The sequence below is a fragment of the Anopheles merus genome, chromosome 3R, assembly GCF_017562075.2.
Source record: "Anopheles merus strain MAF chromosome 3R, AmerM5.1, whole genome shotgun sequence".
In the NCBI taxonomy this organism is placed as follows: Eukaryota; Metazoa; Arthropoda; class Insecta; order Diptera; family Culicidae; genus Anopheles; species Anopheles merus.
The window spans coordinates 21,686,371-21,707,189 of record NC_054084.1 but is presented as its reverse complement, the minus strand read 5'-3'; the positions used below and the strand labels follow the sequence as shown (position 1 = coordinate 21,707,189).

The 20,819-nt window shown below is 41.5% G+C and overlaps 1 protein-coding gene across 19 annotated transcripts in view; it reads right to left on the bottom strand.

The window, feature by feature from the left end:
• Positions 1–20,819, bottom strand: part of LOC121595846 (calcium/calmodulin-dependent 3',5'-cyclic nucleotide phosphodiesterase 1-like) — a 269,467-nt gene that overhangs the window by 28,235 nt on the left and 220,413 nt on the right. For 15 of the 19 annotated variants that reach the window (XM_041920138.1, XM_041920139.1, XM_041920141.1 and 12 more), the window contains 4 exons: positions 19,658–20,041; positions 12,161–12,617; positions 11,785–11,898; positions 8,900–9,169 (listed from right to left, as the gene is read on the bottom strand). In XM_041920138.1, coding sequence (XP_041776072.1) covers positions 8,900–9,169; positions 11,785–11,898; positions 12,161–12,617; positions 19,658–20,041 — 1,225 coding nt within the window. The remainder of the gene's footprint in view (positions 1–8,899; positions 9,170–11,784; positions 11,899–12,160; positions 12,618–19,657; positions 20,042–20,819) is intronic. The other 4 variants (XM_041920147.1, XM_041920145.1, XM_041920146.1 and 1 more) reach the window with 2 other exon arrangements.

Sequence of the window (20,819 nt, the reverse complement as noted above, 5' to 3'; positions counted from 1 at the left end):
GCACCGTTTGCTGGCTAAGCCCGTTCGGGTATGCTGGATGCACGAACTGCCGCCGTACGGTAGGACAAGTCGGATAAATCCAACAGTAAAAAAAAAAACACGACACTTTGCCATGCTACGTGCCGGAGCAGCCGGGGCTAAAGCAAACGAAATAAACAAACAAACAAATATTTGCCTTTTGCTTTCGAGCTTCTGTGCAGCTTTCGTGAGAAATAGCTGAGCATAGAAATAGCTATTTCGGTCCCCCCCCAGGCCATCCACCACGTTTTGCGGGACATTAGTACAGAGCGAGCGAAATAGTTGCTGAGTGTGCAGGAGTGTAATTAGGCGTGGGCCCATACGAAATGGATCGTATGGTAGGAAATCCTTCAAATAGTGTTCCAGGAACTGTTTGTGGGGGCAATCGAATTTGTCACAATTATTTCGTTAACGTTACACAACATTCTGTTCATCCAACAACTGTACAAAGTTAATGTACGTGAAATTCAATCAATAATCGGCATTATTTCTTTTTTTTACGGATCATCAAACATTCAACTGTATTTGAATTGAAATTGAATTTTAGCTCGTTTTATATTCAATTGCATTCCATTTTGAACTATCGGCTGAAGTGTGCATATTTGCATTTGCAACACTCGACAAATCAACATAAGAGGCATTTTGCTGGTAAAATTGACTTTGTAATGGAATACTTAACTTGCAGTTAAAAACAAAGGGACAGAGAGAATAAAACAAACTAAAAACACCTGCTTGCATAATTCGAACACGAAACTTCGTAGGAGTAGCACCGTTTGCAATCGGGATTGAATTAATTCATTTCGCCATGTCAAGCCCTTGCCCTGTTTAAATGCATTCTTCCGCAGAAAGGGAGGTTTTGCAGTTTTGCTCTGTCCCTGTCGAAAGCTTGTGGTGTACATTTTAGTGGGGATGTACTGCCGTTCTACATTCTTTTTTTTGCTCCACCGTGTACACTATTCATTTACGGCAAGTTATAAAATATCCGTGCCCGATATGATGGAAAATTATGTAAGTGCCGTGGATTTATTTCTCGTCGAGCAGTGTGGAAAATTTAAGGCAGCTCGCTTGGTGACTTTTGTTTGCTGTTTTTTTTTAAGTTCGCCTAAGGCAAAGGTGTACATGTAGTGAAACGCTCAGGTACGGCACCTGGCTACATTGCAGCTCGTTACAAACTAGCGTGCTGCTATTTTCCGGCATCGAGTTTGAGCTTCCTTTTTTAATACAATTTTGTTCCGTGTCTTTTTGTGCGAGTGCGCCCCGACCAGGCTGCCGGTGACAAGTCAAACAGAATGCCTGATTCCAAGCCTGGGACTGGGTGCTGGCACTATTTGCACTACGGTTGGCAATACGGTGGCACCGGCACCGGCACCGCTACCGGAATGTGCAGTAATTCATGCGGAAATAGCGGAAGTGAAGTGAATGCAGCTGAGGCGTTTTCTGACGGGAGGATTGGTGTTTTTTACGGAAAGGTGTAACGCAGGCGAAGGGTACTTGGCTGTTCGGAATGGTATAAGCCAAAACGGATAATCGAAAGCAGTGTCACATGGGAGAATTTTACCTTCATTTTTTGTAACGAGGGAGGTTAAAGAGAGAGAGAGAAAGCCCAGTGTATGGGTGAATGTGATGTGACTGACGCGCTAAGAACGGGTCGAAGGGCGTGGATATAAAACGTGGTGACGGAGTTAAGGACGCTGCAGCTGTAGTTTACCGTTTAGATTAGGGATTTATTTCTCTGATGGTAAAAAATGTCCTTCAAGTGGAAAGTACAAACTAAAGAGTCAGTTGAAATAGCGAGCAATAAATGTTGCATCGGACCCTGCGTTATATCGGAATGTGTTTTAATGGAGGCGCATGGTAGCTCGTCCTTTTGGTGATGCGTTTGGCTAAAATCGTGAGAAGAGGATCTCTCCCAAAAGCTGGGACAAGCTTTCTCCACTTGTGATTGATATAAATTTGCAAAGCTTTAAATTTCAACCTCATTATGTCTTTCGGGATCGCTATACCGAAAGAAAAAAAGCTCATTTGTATCATGTCGCACCTCGACCTTCGCCGTTCGAGCAATAGTAAATGCTTTTATACCAACGAATGACAGATTTAAATTAGTAAATGGACATTTTAAATTTGCTGCAGCTTTAGTAGCACCTTTTTAGCAAATAATTGCATTATTTGCTATTGCCATATTAGACTGAAATTTCACTAACATTTCAATCGAAACGGTCGAATGATTGTCAACTGTTAAAATGATTGTTGTTTGTTTGACAGAAGTAAAACTTCAAAACAGCCAACCAAACTATCATTATGTTTTTGCCAGATTTGACGTCTGATATTCGTTCCAATTGCTATTCTCAAGGTATGATTGGGCTATTAAATTTATAGTTTTTTTCCTCGAGCTATTCAACAGTAAACTGAATTGCAAATCAAAAACCTATTTGTACATTACTTTTCCATTAAAAAAAACCTTTTATCCATGAAGACATGGCAAGAAGTTTATGCAAACTGCAATTTGTGCGAAATCAATTGCCGTTGATGCAGAAAGCAATGCACAATCGCATCTCCATCATCAACGAAACCTACAAAAAAGAACGCTACAAATCCATCTTCCACAGCTGCTACCTTATACTGAAGTAACTCGTATAATGGTGAAGCAGTAAAAATGTCTCTGATTTTGAGCTTTTTCTGTGTCATCTCCTTTTCCATTCGATCGCTTTTTACGTGGACAGTTAAACATGGATAGCTTCGTCTGGTGGTTACTTCGAGGGGCAGCTAAACCCATTTCCGGAATCTAAATTAAATCATCTTTGCCAACGGGATTTCGACAGCTGGGATCCAATGGAATTGATGGATGCGAAACGTTTTGAAAATGGGAAGAAAGAAGAAAGTGAATCAAAGGGAAAATACTAAGAGAGATAACAGCATCATCATCCAGCATGAAAAGTAGCATTGGTATGTTTCAATAGAACGATGGAAAGTTAATGGCTGCAGGAAACGGCCATTTGCTATTGGATTGAGGGTTTTTTTAAACTTCTTTTGAAAAGTTTGTGTTTTGATTGGTTGGATCATTTTCTAGGAAGTTAACAGCGAAGAACTGTTACTTAAAGAAAAGGGATCATTCTTATAACTGGTTCAGTTTTAAGTAATTCGGCATGATTAATTTGAAGAAATGTACACCCCGCTCCGTGAAGTCTAAATTAGGTTTAAACAAATCCAACAAACCACTAAAAAAACAAAAAACATAACATAAAAAAGGAAAACAAATTCCGAACCAAATCAAATTAAAACCACCATCGGCAGTTTCATTTGATTTGCAATCCTTCCAAGTATACAAATGTTCGTTTGGTTTTTGAGTGCAGATTTTTGTTCAACTCGCTCTTTGCAAGCGCTCTTTACCAGTGCTTTGATCGTTTACGTTTGCTTTCTTCTTGTGTGCCTTTGCCCATCGAAACGAGCAATAAACATATTATCAGAAAAAGTAATCTTAAGAGTTATGATTTATTTAGATGCCAGCAATTAAAAGTTATGGGATTGGTTCGTATAAAGCTACAAGGGTTCGGGCTATGCCTTTTGGTGAATGTAATGAGTTTGGGTCCCCTTTTTTTTTTGCTTCACTCAAATGCAAATCATTGCTGCCTTTTTTATTGATAAGCAAACCGATAAGGATTCGAAAACATTTTCTAGCGTGTGCCTTTTCACAAATTTACTGTGGTGCATAAACTCATTAATGTTTTAGCTGAGGTGGCTTTCAACAAGGATTGGTATTTGACTCTACTTTTGGCAGCTAACAAATCTCCAGAGCAACCCAAAAATAGCAATAATATGGAGCAATAAATGTTCTGCAATGGATCAGAGGTGAATAAATACGATCCTATTTCTAGGCCAAGCGTAAGTGAGAGTGGAGCAGGGAATGTGAACATATTTTCATTATCTATAAAAACTTTGCCATATTAGTTGCACTGCCAATTGGAATAAAGATAGGAGCAACACCAATTACTTAATTGGTAGTCGTTGGTTTCGTATTGTTCATATTCTATAGCTGTTTTTCACATTTTCGATAAAGACGAAACCCCGTCGTAGAAGAGCGTCTGTCCGAGTCCGGCTTGTTATTGAATTATTTCCTGAGAAATCACTTCTTTTTGTAGGCGCAGGGCTGCTGTTTGTGCTGTGTTAAGCCCGTGTTTCGAGAAGTCGGTAATCTTGCCTATGTTCCAGCCCGTAGATGAAGCTTATTTTGTTCCAAATTCAGTCGCGAGCAAAAGGACCAATTAAGAGTAATGAGAGTCTGACTGCATAGATTCCTCATTTCAGCCAAAAATAGAAATATTTTTAACATCAGTGAGTGGATGTTTGGACCGTTTGGAGCTTCAAGGAGAGAAATGGAAAATGATGAAATGGCAAAACGCTTACCATAATTATGATTATTGTCGGTATGACGCAAACTGCCCACTGGCCAATTGGCTAGACACGGGGGTACACTCGTGCCGGGAATAAGTCACTCCTGCTTTATAATACCACACACACACACGCACTCAAAAATTGAGCACTGCCCGTGACGTCCAAAACAACCTCGTTTGATGCGCGATTTATTTTTACGACAACTGTTTGAGCCCCCCGTGCGACAAATGGATGTTATTAATGGGTTTATGCTTTTTACGTATGCTGCATTTTGTGCACCATCATGCCCGCGTGAACAGATTTAGCGTAATTTTTATACGGCTCGTTTGCGTAATGCTGTGTTTTCCCGCGTGCGTGTGCGCTTTAGTTTTCTCTGCTTGTTTGTTTATCAAAGTGTGAATAAAGGAAACGGACCACCAAAGGGACCACTGGTGTACCACAGATCCGTCGAAAACAAGCTGGATAATTGTTATGAATTGAGGCACTTAGTCGGTAAAAGCGATGATCCCTACATTAATAGCGTGCGCCATTTGGAAGAACCATAAAAAAGCGGGTCCAATAGCAGTGAAGCTTTCTGTGCATTTTGCAACTGCACACTGCAGCTAACAATAACTAACGGCTATTGGGGCAGCTGCCAATTTGTTCCCATTTGTGTGGAAAGCGAACGTATCGAGAGCTAACATTTGCGTTGCTGCCATACACTTCATTGGGGTATTGCTGAAGAGCTAACAGTGGCGCACGTGGGGAAACATGGTTGCAGTGTTGTTAGTGCAACGTTTGGTGGCCGAGCGCAGGAAGGTTTAGCGAAATGTTTGTTGATTAGTTGTTACTTTAAGCTGAAGTTTTGATTCAAACTCAAAAGTTTAGGGAATCATGATAGGTTTCTATATTTTTCTGTCAACGATTCACGTTTATCCGTATATTCATTAAGTGTATGCAATTTACGATTAAAAAAAACTATATTTGAATCTATGTTATTAAGACCGTGATCGTGACCCCTTAAAACAGATTTAAAATTCTTCAAACGATTTCACCCAAAAATAGAGTACGAAACCAGCACCTGTCATTAATACTCTTTCAAAGCACAATAGAGCTCATCTCGCAACTTATCATTTAGTGATTAACAATGAATGTACGCTCGAGTAGCTTTCAATAGAGGAAGCAGTATACTCCGGGGTCTGTGCATGTATAAAATGCATACACCTCTATTATTCTAGCCCATCCCGCAGAATGTAGGACAGTGGCTGACCATCAACACCCGCCTCCAGTCCACTGCATTCAGCTTGCCAGCGTCCGTACCACCGCTGGCATAAATTACGGCCGTGGGGAAGCCACCTGAGTGTAAATATTTGCACCGAAAGTTTCCCTCTGTCCCGAAAATTGTGCCCAAGGACGTCGGAACGCTGGTGTTTGCGCTTAGCCATTTTGCATGGCTTTGTTTTTGTTTGTGTATATGTGTGTGTGTGTATGAGTGAGTTCTCGTACGTGTGTGCACGTGGGTGTACTACTATTTGATTGGATTTGTGCGGAGGCTTCAACGGTTCGATAGCCTGTAAACTGCTGATGGTTATCGCTGGTGGGCGCACTGGTTGAAATGCATTTAGAGCTAGAGCGAGAGAGTGCACACTACATAATGGAATGAAAATGTTGTGCATTTCGAAATGGTGGTGGTGCATTCTGTGGCCGGCAAAGGGCGAAATGTCAAACATCAAGTGTAGCGGGAATTAATGGTAGGGAGGTAAACGAAAATGGACCACGTCAAGCATTTCGATTTATGTTTGTTTTCCAATCCGAAGGTTCGAGCTATAAATCGACATTGCATCGATTGGGTCTAATAAATGCAGACAAAGCACACACGTACATTTATACAGATAGGGCATAAACATTGATGATGTTGTTTCATGATATTAAATGTACGGAAATGCTGTCGATTTACTCGAATTTGGTGGTACAAATTTTGAATTGCAAGACCGCGTTGTCGTTGGTGCTACAGGAACTAAATTTGTGTGGACAAACGAATAAAAAAATTATGTAGCGTGTAATCACCAATCAGTAGATTGATTTGGTTTTCGGGAACTTCATTCGAAGCTGTCACAAATGATTGGATCCCAACAAGTTTCAACAACAACAACCAAAGCATAACATCGATAGCCGTTTTGCAATGCTGATAGCAAACCCTTGTCCTCGGGGTTGGGTTCTTTTTCAGCAGCAAATCGTTCGTAGCTCGCGTCACAACTGATAGCAAGGCAACGGTACATGAAGGTCAGGAACGGACGTTAAAACAGACCTGGCCAACGGTTCGACGTAACCTTTCGTCGATGCGTTTGGGGCGCTCAAGCCACGCGCGTACCCGATCGGATGATATTTGTGCCGATGGAAGGGACTAAAGAGAATGGGAAAAAGGGGAAGAAAAGTTGTTTTTGTGAAGCAAACGAAAATGTTCGAGAAACGGACGAGAGGGAGTGCATAACTCGAGGCTTTCGTGGCGCTCGATAGCTTTCTTCCATCACGTTTCCTTGCAAAAACAAATTAAATACCACCAGTGTGTGTGTGTGTGTGGCGACCGTTGTTAAATGTATGTTGTATTGTTCCCTTTCGCAACCTTTCTTTCGAGGCTTTGAGGCTTTCACTGAGGGTCTCATCCTGACCGAAATAAAACCAATCACACTTCATTAAGAAGTTAAATTTAATTCACTTCACTCTGTTTCGGGTGTTTTCGTGCGGAAGGATCTCGCTCTCGCCTCCGGTGATGGGATTCGATATTTGCTTTCGATTACGAAGAAGTGAAGTGAGTTTTGAATTTCGACCGCCCGCAGGATTGAGAGGAGAATTGTGGGTTTCGCAACCCAATTTCAAGATGGAAATGTGTCGCTGAATGATTGTCTCTAAACGGGCCCAACGTGTATGCACCTTTTTTGTGGGTAACCCGATTCAAGAGCCATGTTTGTGTTTTATGTAATTGATTAAATACAAGATGCTGTGGAAAGATCATTCCGCAGGCTTGTCAGTTAAGCATGATGAAGATTTATTCAGCGTTCTGATTGATGGCAGCAGAAGTAGACACTCAACATCTTAATACTTCATCGGCTTGAACGCGCTGTGACCTTTTTAACCTTTTACGGTGGTTTGTCTATAATCTAGTTGAAATCAGTTAGAAAAACCTTGGCCTATTTAAAGGTTTTATCGAAGTATTTTTCAAGAAAGAGGGAGACTTTTACTTTAATTAATTTTGAGATTTTTAAAGTACTACCTAGCTGTCTGTTGTGGGTCACCCTTTGGACTAAAAACTAAAAAAAAACTTTGGACTAAAAAAAACATATCACAAAATGTTACACAGCCTAGACCCCATTTATCGACTCTTTAGAATTTAAATAATAATAATGTAAAATCCACCCCGCCCGTTGGGAAGGGAATAAAAGAAAAAGGTTGCGTTTTGTGTCGGTAAAACTTTTCCCCAGCCCCAATTCTCACCTCAGTTATCCATTCTTTACAAAACCTCAAAGGACCCAAGTTTCAAGAGCGAAAAGGTCTTGCTTTCATTTCCCGCAAAGCTTTATCGGAACTCCATCGTCTGGAGGTTGATCCCATCTAGTAGGCGAAGCTACCACTCCTTGCCCATAGCAACCGAAAGTTGTAACGAATCCTTTCCCAGCTGCAAGGATCAACAAAAGATGTTGACACAGCGAAGAATATCGTAAACGAGTGGATGAGCAAAAAATTGGGGAATCAAAGTCCTTGGTGGCCTTTTCATTGCCTTGGAAGCGAAAAAGATAAAAAGGTAACAAATGAGACAGTATGCAGGTAGCTTAAGGTTTGCTTCCGGGGGCACGGAAGAAGTCATGGGATGATGACATTTCCAGATTAATTAAAACTTTTACAACTGGTAGCGTCTCGGAGGGATTTTTTTCTTTCCTCTATTCTGATTTAAGGATTAATCTCTTCGTTGGGATTGGTTATAAAAATGGAAATGTTATAAGATGGATGGACCGTAGTATTTGTATCGCGGTGTGCGCATCATAAAGGCAACACCGGAAGTAGTTGGAACTATTTTACGCACCTGAATGTAAATGGATGATAAAACGATGCATAAAGTTTAGTCATGAGCAAGGTGGTTGTCGTACCGTCAGGTCTTTTAACGATCTAGGGGATCTAGGGAGTACAGGGAAAGGGATGGTTCGTCATTCCTTTTTTAAGGTTCATAAAGCGTCATCTAGATGGCGCTGGTCGCACTGAAGTCGGTTATTCCTAGCAACGGGTAATCTTTTACTATCTTCTGGGTGCAGTGAATGATTTAAGAAAATGTGATAGGAAATGGCCGTAAAAATAGTTTAAATTGAAAAAAAAAAACAGGGTTAGTCAGATAAAAAAAAAAAACAAAATATAAAGGAGAGTCACTACAGAACACAAGAACAAAAGATTAAGGACTTAACAACAGAAATAGGGTTAAGAGAGGAGATAAACTTGTTCGCATTCGTATTGGACCGTTTCGTACATGGACCGAGCCCACACTGGAGCCCGCAAGCGTCGCCTCTGTATGACCCCCTTGCTGGCCGGCGGTCCCGTCGGACCACCGTGCGTCGGTGGCGCGGACGTTGTCGCCCCCCGGTGCGGCTCCTTGCTGCTTGCGTTGCCGTGCGCTGCCGCGGAGCCACTGCAACCAGTGCCTCCTGCACTACCGCCACCAGTGTTGTTAGCACCGCCACCACCACCACCACCACCACCGCTGCCACCTCCTCCTCCTCCTCCGGCACCACCATCTTGACTGTCGTGTGTGTACAAAGGGTGATGATTCGGAGCGATGGTTACAAGAGGTCCCAAATTTATTGTTTACATTTTTTACATAACAAAACGAAACCCATTCACCATTGGGAGGCATCGTTTTCGGAGTGAGTTTTCAGCAGCGATGGTTTGTGTTAGTGTGTTTCCCGTAACCGAAATGGTGTTTCATTTTCGATTCAATGGTTGGCGGACGGGTAAAGAGTGGATTTTTAGACGGGTTTAAGATTGTTTGTTTGGATAGAAAATAGTTCAATTTTGATTAGCAACGTGTTTATACCATATCGGTGCGCCGTTGTGTCAGTGTTGTGGATGGAAAAAAGGATGTATTGTGATCAACGGTAACGTGTTTAAATCTCATACGAGATCCTTTTGTTTGTTGAACTTTTTATTTTGTATTACCGGAAGGGTATTAAAGATGATGAAAATATTTCACTCCCAAGTGCTGGAATATTAGCTTATGTTGGGATTTTTCTTCTTAATCGATGTAAATTGTAAGCAAATATAATCTAGCAGCTAGACAGGCAATCGTTCCAAAATAGCGTTACAAATTCTTGCAAAGAAGGATGTTTCAGGTTTCTGTACATTGATTTGTAGTTTACGTTGCTGAACCTAAAGGTAAATATTTACAGAATAATTCTGTAAAACAATAAGCTTGACGTTTCAATCGATATCGAATCATTACTTTCGAAAGCTCTTAAAATAAATGAATTAAAAATCTTTTCACTCCCTTCACTGACTTTATTATCACTTTTACTTACCTACGATTTTCTACTGATTTATTATCGGATCGAAACGTTTTTCTTGTGAAATTGAAGCTTTTTAGCATGCATATGAGCTGGAACATGAAATCGCACATACATTACACAACAATTTGCACGCTAAAAAGCTTAACGAAGCAGTAGAAAAAGACATGCTGCGCAAGTGATCTGACAGCTGACCTCTTTATTCTGATCTGCTCGAATAGTCTCGCATGTGCTCCTCACCAAGTGCTGGAGCAGAAGAAGCGAATGAAACAATAACAGTTAGAGCGAATGATTTTTAAATGAAAATAAATGCTTCCCCATTTCGTAACCGTTGACGACAAATCGGACCAACGAGCGAACACCGACAGTCCTGTCTGTCAACTCTGGCAGCATTTGCCTCCCAAACCACCCGAAATCCGCTGGGAGGGAACAAGCTTTGCGATAAGGTAAAATTACATTACATTATAGCATCCAGCGAACAAGCATCGACCAAACGTCGGGTAGGTGGATGTTAAAATTGTTTCAACAGAAATTGGATTGTTCTCTTTGTTGCGCGTCCGTCCGACCGGAGGCAGAGGATCGGAGAAATTGCATGCTGCGAACCAATGATTCTTCCTCTCTGGTCTCCAGAAAACCAGACGGTTTCTCCTCCACCATCCGTGCGTGTGCGTGTGCCATGCAAGGACAAACGCAATCGCAAATGGATTCACCCTCCACTTTTCCGTCGCTTGGCCGTGTGTTCCTGTGTGTCTTTCGGGTTGGGGGTATTTTTATCGACGTTCGTCGCCTACTGCCTGCGGCTCCCGGACCTCACGGAATCATAGGGATTGATGGTGATATTTACTTATCAAATTGAAGTGGATTCTACCAATCCTAATGCACTGCTATTTCTGGTTTGTGTTGGTGAACGTGTATCTCTGTGTGTGTAGGTGTGTGTGTGTGCATGTCAGTGGTAAAGCCTCGGCTAAGGGAATTAGCCGTGCTGTGTCATTAATTTTACGAAAGCTCTAGCTGACGATGCTGTATTGTGTGTGAACATAGTACTGTGCGTGTGAGTGTGTTCGCCCTGTTTTTATCCTTAGAATATCCTGCCAGCTGTAATGCACGATAGGTAGAGCTTCCGGATTGTGTCTGGTGTTTGTCTGCCCGGGAAGATGATAAAATCTAGCCAAGGGGACGCGAAAATTGGATTTTGCAAAACGCGCACCATTAACAAAATTCATGTGGCGCGTAAATTTGATTACCAGGGCACGCACTCCGAGCTGCAAGGAAGCGGCAGGAAGGCGAGGTGATGAATCTGGTCTGATTTTGAGCTACAAGGTTGTTAAGCTAATATACACAAAGCCAAGCACTGAAGCAAGTGACATGATTTGCTTCCCCGAGCGGTGCTGGTCCTGCTGTTAAGTTGCATAATCTGTTCCACAAACAATTGCTTTTTGCGTTTGAGTTAGCGTTGTCATTTGCAAATTCATTGTACGTTGAACCGTGGAAAACATCGTTGGTGGGGGAACTTGTTTCTGCTCGCTTTTGGAACGATTGCCGTACGATTTAGCATGATTGGGTGAGGGGTACATGTGGTAGATTCAACGGTAGACTGTAAACCAAAGTTCAACTAACTTGAGCTGGTCTAGTTTGATCATTTAAATGGAAATTACATGTTAGGGATAAATATCTCCTGAAAAATGGAAACTCCCTCTATTGCGAAAGGGTAGACAAAATACATCCTTTTGGACTTTGTTTTTTTTATCTTTTGCAACTATTTGGTGGCGCTTCATACAACAACCGTTCGACCGTGACGTCTGACACGTGACGGCTGTGGAGTTTGGTAGTCGGCGGATGATGGTCTTATACTTACTTTGTCTCGTCGATAAAAACGGCTTCAAGTACGCGCGCGGCGTAATGAAGGTTTTTCTGCAGCAGCTCGGCGGAAATTTCGCCGCGCTGCAGCTGCCGCAGCAGACATCGTAGTCTGGAAGAGAGCGCAAGGAAGAAAATTGAATGTTACTAATGGCGATTAGATACGCTGCCGTATTGCAGATACGTGCAGAAAATGATTGTTCTGGTGCAGTATTTGTTTCTATCATGTTTAGGTCAACACAAAAACGTTTGAGCTGTTTTTTTTCTTTTCGAATGACGAGAATTGGGAACAAATACAACGAACAAATAAGACCATATTGTACCAAGCACCAAAAGCCAAAATCCAAAATGTATCTCAAAACGATTCGACTTACCTAACTGCGGCTTTATCACATGCATCTGGTGTATCGACAGCCGGCAGGTTGTCCGTTGCTAGGTCCACATTGTCCAGCTCATCCCCGGTCGTCGATTCGGTACGGTTCGCGACGACACTCACGGTCCCGGACGTCGGTTGCATGCTCTCGAGCTCCCGACTTAGCTGACTGTTGACGAAGGCGAGCTCCGACTCGGACAGGGGCGGATGGTGCTGACCGTACTCGGCCTCCGAACTGGCACCGGCACCGCCACCTTCGCCACCTTCGCCTCCTCCTCCTCCGCCTCCGCCTCCTCCTCCTCTTCCACCACCACTACCTTCAGCGTAGGAATCGTTACCGTATGGTGGCTGCTGCTGGTACTCTGATTCGTCTAGCGCTTCCTGATACTGGAGCTGCTGCTGGATGTTTGTGTTTTTTCTACTATTGGTTCGCCGTACGATTGTAAGACTTCCTTGCTCTGAAGGTGAAAGAGAAGAGAGAAAAAAGAAAGTTGTCATTAGTTGGGAGGGTTTGATGTGTTTAAATAAAATGGACATAATTGATGGCAAAGGATCTTTCAGTGCGAATTAAACAGCACACGGCACAGAAGACATTCCTACAAATGAAACATTGATTGAACTTTAAAAAGATCAATTTAATCTTGTATAAAACTAAATTTTATTTTTACAATATTACTTTTCTGCTGATATTGTCAGCAAGGATTTTGAAGAAAACTATCCCAAATCGCATTTTAGATGGAGGCGCCTGGTGCTTTACTACTGCAAACGAAAACATCCTTAGAGGTTCATACAACCAGGCGCCTCCATTACTAAAGCAAAGATTTAGCGATTTCAGTGAAGCCTAGTTAAGAGGCAGATTTCTATGAAAGAAAAAAGGAAAAACATGAACAACAATATGAAAGGAGAAGTGTGAAAACGTATACTTTCGATCGTAATCTTGATGAAAGATATTTGGCTAGCTTGAATATTGTTCAGTTGATGAACGAATTGATTCGAAGGAATTAATATTATTTGCTTATTAATGTTGTTAATTGAACAAATAATACTGTAGGTTGTTGTTGTTTAGAACGAGTTCTCTAAAATAGAAACAACTCATAAATAAGGTATCAGTAGTCAGTGGTCTTCGTCATGTCATCTGCGATCCACTTGAGGTCCATGGCGTGAACTGACGTGGTCCAACAAAGAATTTATTTTTCAGAAAAAAGCTTGTTAAAATACTTATTGTACAATTGTTTACCCACAATCAAGATTAAATATTCAACCAGCATGTCTAGAATAAGAATTAACAATGTGTGATCAAGAAGCTTTAGAAAAAGTCTACAAAATAATATATCATCAGTAAATCTGGGTTGCAGACAATATGTACGCAAATCTATTTGATCGTTAAAAGGTTGGAGAGCATTGATGTAGATACTAAGAATAATAATAAAGCAAAAAATAATGATTTATTGAATAGAAATGAACGATTATTTTTTATAGTGAGCATAAAGATCTTTACAAACTCCTTTGCCATCTGACAATGGTCATCCTAGAAACCTGTTTCTAGGAATAAAATAAATGAACCTTCACTCCTTTCAAGCAACACTTCACTTGCAATAGGTGACCCCCCTTCCGGACCCTCCCGAAAGGTATCACTCGCATTACATCATTCTACCATTTGTGTCCTACTCCTGGTGCTAAATGTCGTGCGCTTCATTGAGCTTGGTGGTTCGGTTGATGATGCCGGCAAACTTTTATAATGTCGCACGGCCATCATTAGCAGCGGGACTGTGGTAGTGATGGAGACGCCCGGTCCCGGGTTTGAAACGATTGCCGGTCAGTTGGTCTGCCGATGAAGGTTAACGATCAATTACGCAAAAAGTCAACTGTCTTCGGACCATTCCATTCGATGCGACGCCTGGTGTGCCCATTTTCTGACTGTGAATGTTTCCTTGCGACCTTGGTCTGGTTTCTCCCTTCCCTTGGCTTGCTGGTGGCGTCATAGTTGTTGGAAGAGGAGTAGATGAAGGGGGAGTTTTCCCAGATACACACTAATTAATTGTTGATTAGGCAGAGCAACCTCCCATTGCTTTGACAGTGCTGAATGGAGGTATAATTATGAGTTTGAGTGTTGCTTCTGTGTCAGATTACGGAGCGCGTGTGGAACATGATTGGATGAACCTCATAGGGAACCATATTATTTGGCAACCAAAAAGCTTACCAAACAATGGTAAATCAATAGTGATGGATATCTATTTTGGGGTTTTATTATTCAACATGAAATATTTTCAAACCCTGAAATATTTCATGAAACTGTTACAGTCAACAATTTACAGAACAAAACACTGCGTTTAATGTTATTTGTATTTTAAACCTGTTCAATATAATAATGCAAAAGGCGACAAACAATAAAGCTGTTCAGTTTCAGTTTTGAGTCCATAATAAACCCGCAGTCGGAAATTATAGTCAACCGATGCAACCACCGGGAAAGGAGTATTATTTTAGCATTCAAGCACTGCTCCAATGTACAGTGATCGGTTTCAATGTACCAAGGAACACCGAGAGCAGGAAGGGAGGGCTGAACACCCGGAACAGTAACCACGGATTTCAATTTGCAAACTCTGCCTGGTGGTTTTGTATACGCATGTTTTGATCCGAATGCATTTCCATCGCAAAAACCACACGTTCGGTTCCGGGTTCGGGGAAGGGCAGCACAAAGCTAAACCAACCTACCTTCCCACTGTTGTTGACGATGCTGTGTGACCATAAAGCCCGGATCGCCCGGAATTGTAAGTTAATCCGACGTGTGCCGGTACATTATGTGCTTTGGGTTTGCGTTTTCATGCCGCTCATGGTAATACCGCTACTGTTCGTGGGAGCTCATATTTCCGCTGCGATGACCATGGATGGTGGTTTTGATGCGGGGTTTGTACTGTACTGTGTTAAATACGGTTTGTTTGTTGTAAATTTTATGAAATCAATTTTCAGTTGAGCTTGTTGTTAATTTGAGTTTTACAATAGGAATTGCATGAAATGGAAAACCACCACACCACTAGGACCGTACACAAAACGACGAGACCGATTTCCATTAGCCCTCCTATCGTTGAGCTTTTGATTATGATTCTGAAAAATAACACCGTTGTAAATGAAGTTGCAGGTACGGTTCGTTAGAGCTGGTTTGTATATTTGGTTGGTGTATGTGGTTTGCATGTATTTGCCATATTGAAGAAATTAGTAAATTTGTGTTATACTGTGCCCGTACGAAGCATTACCGGTTCACATAACTTTTGTCCGTTAAATACTATTTCGTTGTTCATTCATTGTTCATAATTTCGATATCAATACGAACTGAATTGTGCAAACTTTGTATGGTTTTTGAGTGTATTTAATCTGCAATAATATCAAAGGATTTGGTGTAGAAAATAGGAATGTAGGAATAGGAATAGGTATGAACTTATCGTCTGATTTTGTTGGTTTGTATTTTTAAGCTGCATAAATTGTAGAACTGTTTAAGGTATTTGAGTTATTTCAGATCATAGTATGAATATTTTGTATTGCTTTTAGCATAATAGATTTAAAATCTAAAGTTTAAAAGGTGACAAATTACATTACTTTTCCGAGGTAGGCCCTGTTTGCTGTGGTTCCTCTTGCAGATGATATCACTAGATAACATCAAACAGATCATTCCATAATGCAGTCCCATATTACTGCAGCAGGAAATTTAATCAAACGAATACGTTGAAAAATATGCACCCTCCACTGTATATTGTCCTTTCATCGTGTCATATGGTCGGTTGGTTCTTAACCTTCTGTGAGCTTTACCTTTTGATTGCCTCGATCAGACACACTCATAACAGGCCAAGAGCTTAAGCTTCTTCTGGCTCCAGAACCCCTGGAGCAAAATTCTCAATAATCCCTACACCCCGACGCTCAGAACCCTTGCTGTGAAGCTGCACCATCCTGCTGCATGAGCAATGCCGCTTTGTGGTGCTCCGGGCTGGAAACATTTTCCCTTGATTACATCCTCTTTCATTAGTGCACGCGTGAATACCTTCCGGGCGGCTCGGGGCCCGGAAGCTTAGTAGCTGGCCACAATTCGGTAAGAAAGCTAGCCGAGCCCGAGATTAGCATTGTGTTGGTCGTCTGCTTTTGACTTTTGGCACGCTACACGTACGTACGGACACAAGCAAATGCTGCTCCTGAATCTATGGATGGCTCCGGGGGAGGTGAGATCGACTGCCCTGCAGCCTGTGGCGCGTGTGGTTCGTTGTTTGTGGTAAGGTTTAGGTCCAGCGCATTGTGCATCTGCCCGAAGTTGAAATGCATTAGATACAACCTTCCCTCCATCCCTTTTTGCATATCGATCCACCCCGATTAGCAGTTGCGTGCGGGCTAGCCTGTTATGCAAGATCCGGCAACCTATCTGGAGCACTCGAGCACGAGCTCAACAACAACAAGGTTCAACCAACGCAACGCACGCCGGGCTGGAAGAGGTGAAAGAGTGTACTTAATTGAAATGAATATCACTTTACAGGCAGACTTGTGTCTGGTGTAACCGGGTGGCAAGACAATGCTGGAGAAGCTTTTTCCTGCCTGTGTGCAGCTTGGGCAAACAGTTGCGGCGGCAGTGTGAGTGGTAGCTTTTCATTAGCTGGCACCGTACGTGCATAAGCTGCATAAGCGTCGGAGCGCTTCCGTGGGGGGCGAAGTGAAATGGGTTTAATTGAGTGGTGTTGATTTTGAACAGCTGCACTCGTGCTCGCATTGTGACGCACTAGGATGCGTGCAAGAATGGGTAATGTTTGGAATAATTTTGTAAGATACACACAAAAGGAGGAGGAGGAAGCGTTGGGTGTATGGTTAATCATACATAACGTTTGACATGTTGAATGCTCAAATGGGGAAGTATGTTTAAATTAACAAATGGAGTATTATTATACCTCTGGTGATATCATTATCTGAGCTGAGTCAACTAGCTTGCAGGTTAAAAAATGGAATAGCAAGAGCAATAATGAATATTTCTATGACATAAAATATGTAGTATTATCATGTCATGCTATCATTCGTGATTGAATTACATTTTAAATGCTATTTCGGTCTCTCTGGGTATGCCATTGAAACATAGCACTGAGAGTGATTTGTTTATACATATCATGATGTCCATTCTTGTATTTGAGGGGTTCACTCCAGTCAAAAACCAGATGACTGGTTACATTGCCTATGACCAACGTCAGTTTCCAGGAGAAGGAGGATGTAAAAATCTCAGGACCTTTTGCTAACACCAAAGGTCTGCGCCAGGGGGAAGGGCTTGCCTGTATCCTGTTCAACTTGGGGCTAGAAAGGGCCATTCGGGACTGGAGGGTGGAGACTTCGGGGACCATTTTCTATGAGTCAACCCAGATCCTGGCATACGCTGATGATTTAACCATCATTGATCTGCGGTTCTCCTATGTAGCAGAAGCCTTCTGAGAGAACGAGCTGGTGGCAGAGAATATCGGATTACAGATAAACGAGGAAACGACCAAACTGATGGTGGTATCACGAGGGGCCTTACCAATAAATGATCCAAACATATGAAGGCGTGACGTACAGATAGGTGGACGTTGTTTTGAAATCGTCCCAGAATTCACCTGTCTTGGGACAAAAGGTCAGCTACGACAACAGCATGAAAGCTGGCTGCTAATCAGTCATTCTACAGCCTGATTAAACAGTTCACCTCGAAGAATCTGTCGCGACGGACGAAGCTGGGACTATAAACCACTTATATAGTACCGGTACTCACATACGCCTCTGAGACATGAACACTGTCGAAATCTGACCCTCTTATCGAGAGGTAGAAGTAGATAGAAGGATTCTTGGCCCCGTATGTTCAGAAGGACATTGGAGGAGCTGTTATAACGACGAGCTCTACGCGAGTTGCACGACGACCTCACTATCGTGCTGCGTATCAAGCTCGCCAGGCTTCGGTGGACTGACTATGTTGTTCGCATGGAAAGCGACGACTCAGCACGTCTTTTTCAGCTTCAGCGTCAGGCGAAGGTGGACACTCCTGAGGCAGGACAAAGCGATTGTAGTGTCGTAAAAGTAAGTAAGTTACTTTAGAGCAAACAATTAAAAACCATCGTCGTGAGATTGAACGTAGGATACATTACAGTACGATTTTAAGGATATGTTTTATTCAGGTTCTTTTGCATGAAACGTTTTTTTGTTTAACTCACAGCTAATTAAAGTGTTGTGGAGGGAGCTCTGATTGAATAGTTATATTAATTTGTTTTTAATTCTAACCGTCGCAACAAAGGTTCCCTCCTTCCTTTAGGAAGCAATAAACTGAAATCTAATAATTTGATTATAATTTCAAAATTCTAAATGCTTTTAAAATAGCGATTAAAAGCGAAGATTTTATTTGCTGTTTTGTATAAAATGTAGTCAAAAGTTTAGCAAATTTATGTGCAAATATTAATATAACTGATATCGTAGTTTAGAGGGAGCTTGATTAAAAATTAATTATACATTTGTTATTGTTTATATTCTATTTTTATTGTTATTGTCAGCGTTTTACAGTTATCATACAGGTCGTAGAAATGTTCAGGAAAGCAAATATTTATGAGATACTATCGGACAGTTCGTCCGGAATACTTTAAAAAAGCCGTTTAGTTTCGTTTAGTAGCCTTTTAGTAGTTTAGTAGTAGATATAGCTCATAGCTCTCAACCTATAATACTAGAGCACCTTTTTACTCCGACTTCATGGTGATCAAATTTGTAGCCATAATCTCACCAGCACTATCTCAAGTCATCTTACAAAAAACTAAAAGACGGTACATTTGAGAGTGCTTTGGAAGGCGATCAACTACATGTTTTCCTTACTATTAAGCGCAACAACCATAGTAAGGGATTAGGATTCCTATTGATTACCCTGACTTATTGGTTGCCCATAGCACGATAGTCAGCGCTACTTATGATGAGCACGAAACCCAAACATATTGGAAAGCCATGCAAGTGGACCACGATGTCGGCCCTGACTATTCAGGTACAAAAATAGGCTGGCCAAGTGATCTGTTGGATAGATGCACTGTCAGTTTATAGAGTTTGATCAGCGTAGATCGCTATGCAAAGGAGAAGACGATTAGTGTGATGTAATGGGAACATACGTTTAGAGGAAAGAAACCCTTGAAGCTCCATAGTGCTTTTAGGTGAAAAACCTAAACGTCAAAATAGTTCAACATAGTCAAATGAATGTTAAGTTAATGTAAAAATAAAGTTTAGCTCAAGCATAAGGTAGCAATCTTCAAACGATGTCATACGCCCCTACTTAAGTTTTGGTTTGCGTACCAAAGTTCTTAAAAGGTATATTGCCTTTCATGGTTGTAGATTCTAAATACATATTAGTAAATACAGAACAAATCACTACTTACTTAACCTTAGCAAACGAGACCAGCGTTATACAAGACAGAACAACACACGTACACAAGCATTCAATAATATAAAAATAAAAACAAACACCACTACGTATACTACTCACTTGCTATCTGTCCGTTGCGCGAATGGCAATCCGCTCGCACCGGCTGATGACAATGGTGATGATGGTGGTGGTGATGAAAGTGATGATGGCACGGATAACAGCTGCTAGCGGATTGTTGTTGTTGCTGCTGCTGACTCGTTGATGATTGCTGTTGCGTGTGGGACAGTGCTGTACCACTACTGCTGCCCCCGGCTAGCGGTGTGATTGTGGGTACGGCAGTACCGGCCGATGCGATCGGTCCGGTAGATCCGCACGATCCGTAGCTGGTTGTTGGACCGCCTGGGCAGGTGGCTGGATCGCAGCAGGACAACTGTTCGCGCCCCTGGCCAGCACCGGCGAGCGTTATATCATCTTTGGTAAACTTGTTCTCCGGTGAGCTGGCGACTGTTGCGACGTACGTATTGCGTGCATGGAGTTGCGGAGCAGATTGACCAATCGTACGAACACGAGAAAACGAGACACGAGAGTGAAAAAGAGAGAGAAAAGGAAGAAAACGAGAAAAATAGAAAAATATACATACGATATAAGATGCAGAACTTAAAGGTGGATGCAGACTTTGGTGGGTTTTAGATGCATATTGGTGCGGTATATTGAGTATGTGATTTAAAAAAAAAGTTATAAAGAATAAAAACCAGTTGGAATTGTGAGTGAAAATTTTGGAAAGTATGTGCAATTGAATGTTGTTTATGACTTGTAAGGTATTGGATGTGTTTATATAATTGTATAAAGTTGAGTGGTTCTGTATTCTGTGAAGATGTTCATTTTAATTAAATATTGCTTCAACTGGAAATCGTTGCACCCAAAAATTTGCAAACTGTGTTACATATTCGATGATACATCATTATACTTCTGTAGTTATCGTTTTCTATTGACTTGTCTTACCTTTTTTCTGTTCATCGCCCGTGTTTTTTTTGTATTACACTCGCATGCTTGAATGTTTAAGTTACAACTTTTTAAATGATTAATAATATTTGTTCTCGAGCTACTAGTTAAGAGGCAATATTTGATAGCAGTAATATAGTATAATATCTGTCTCTATAGTATAGTTAACGAACGAGCGAATATAAAGTTGATCAATAATTACGCATTACGTTTTGATAATTATGTTCTAGTTATTAATATACTACCAACAAGCAGAGAATTAAAGTAAGCATCGGTATCA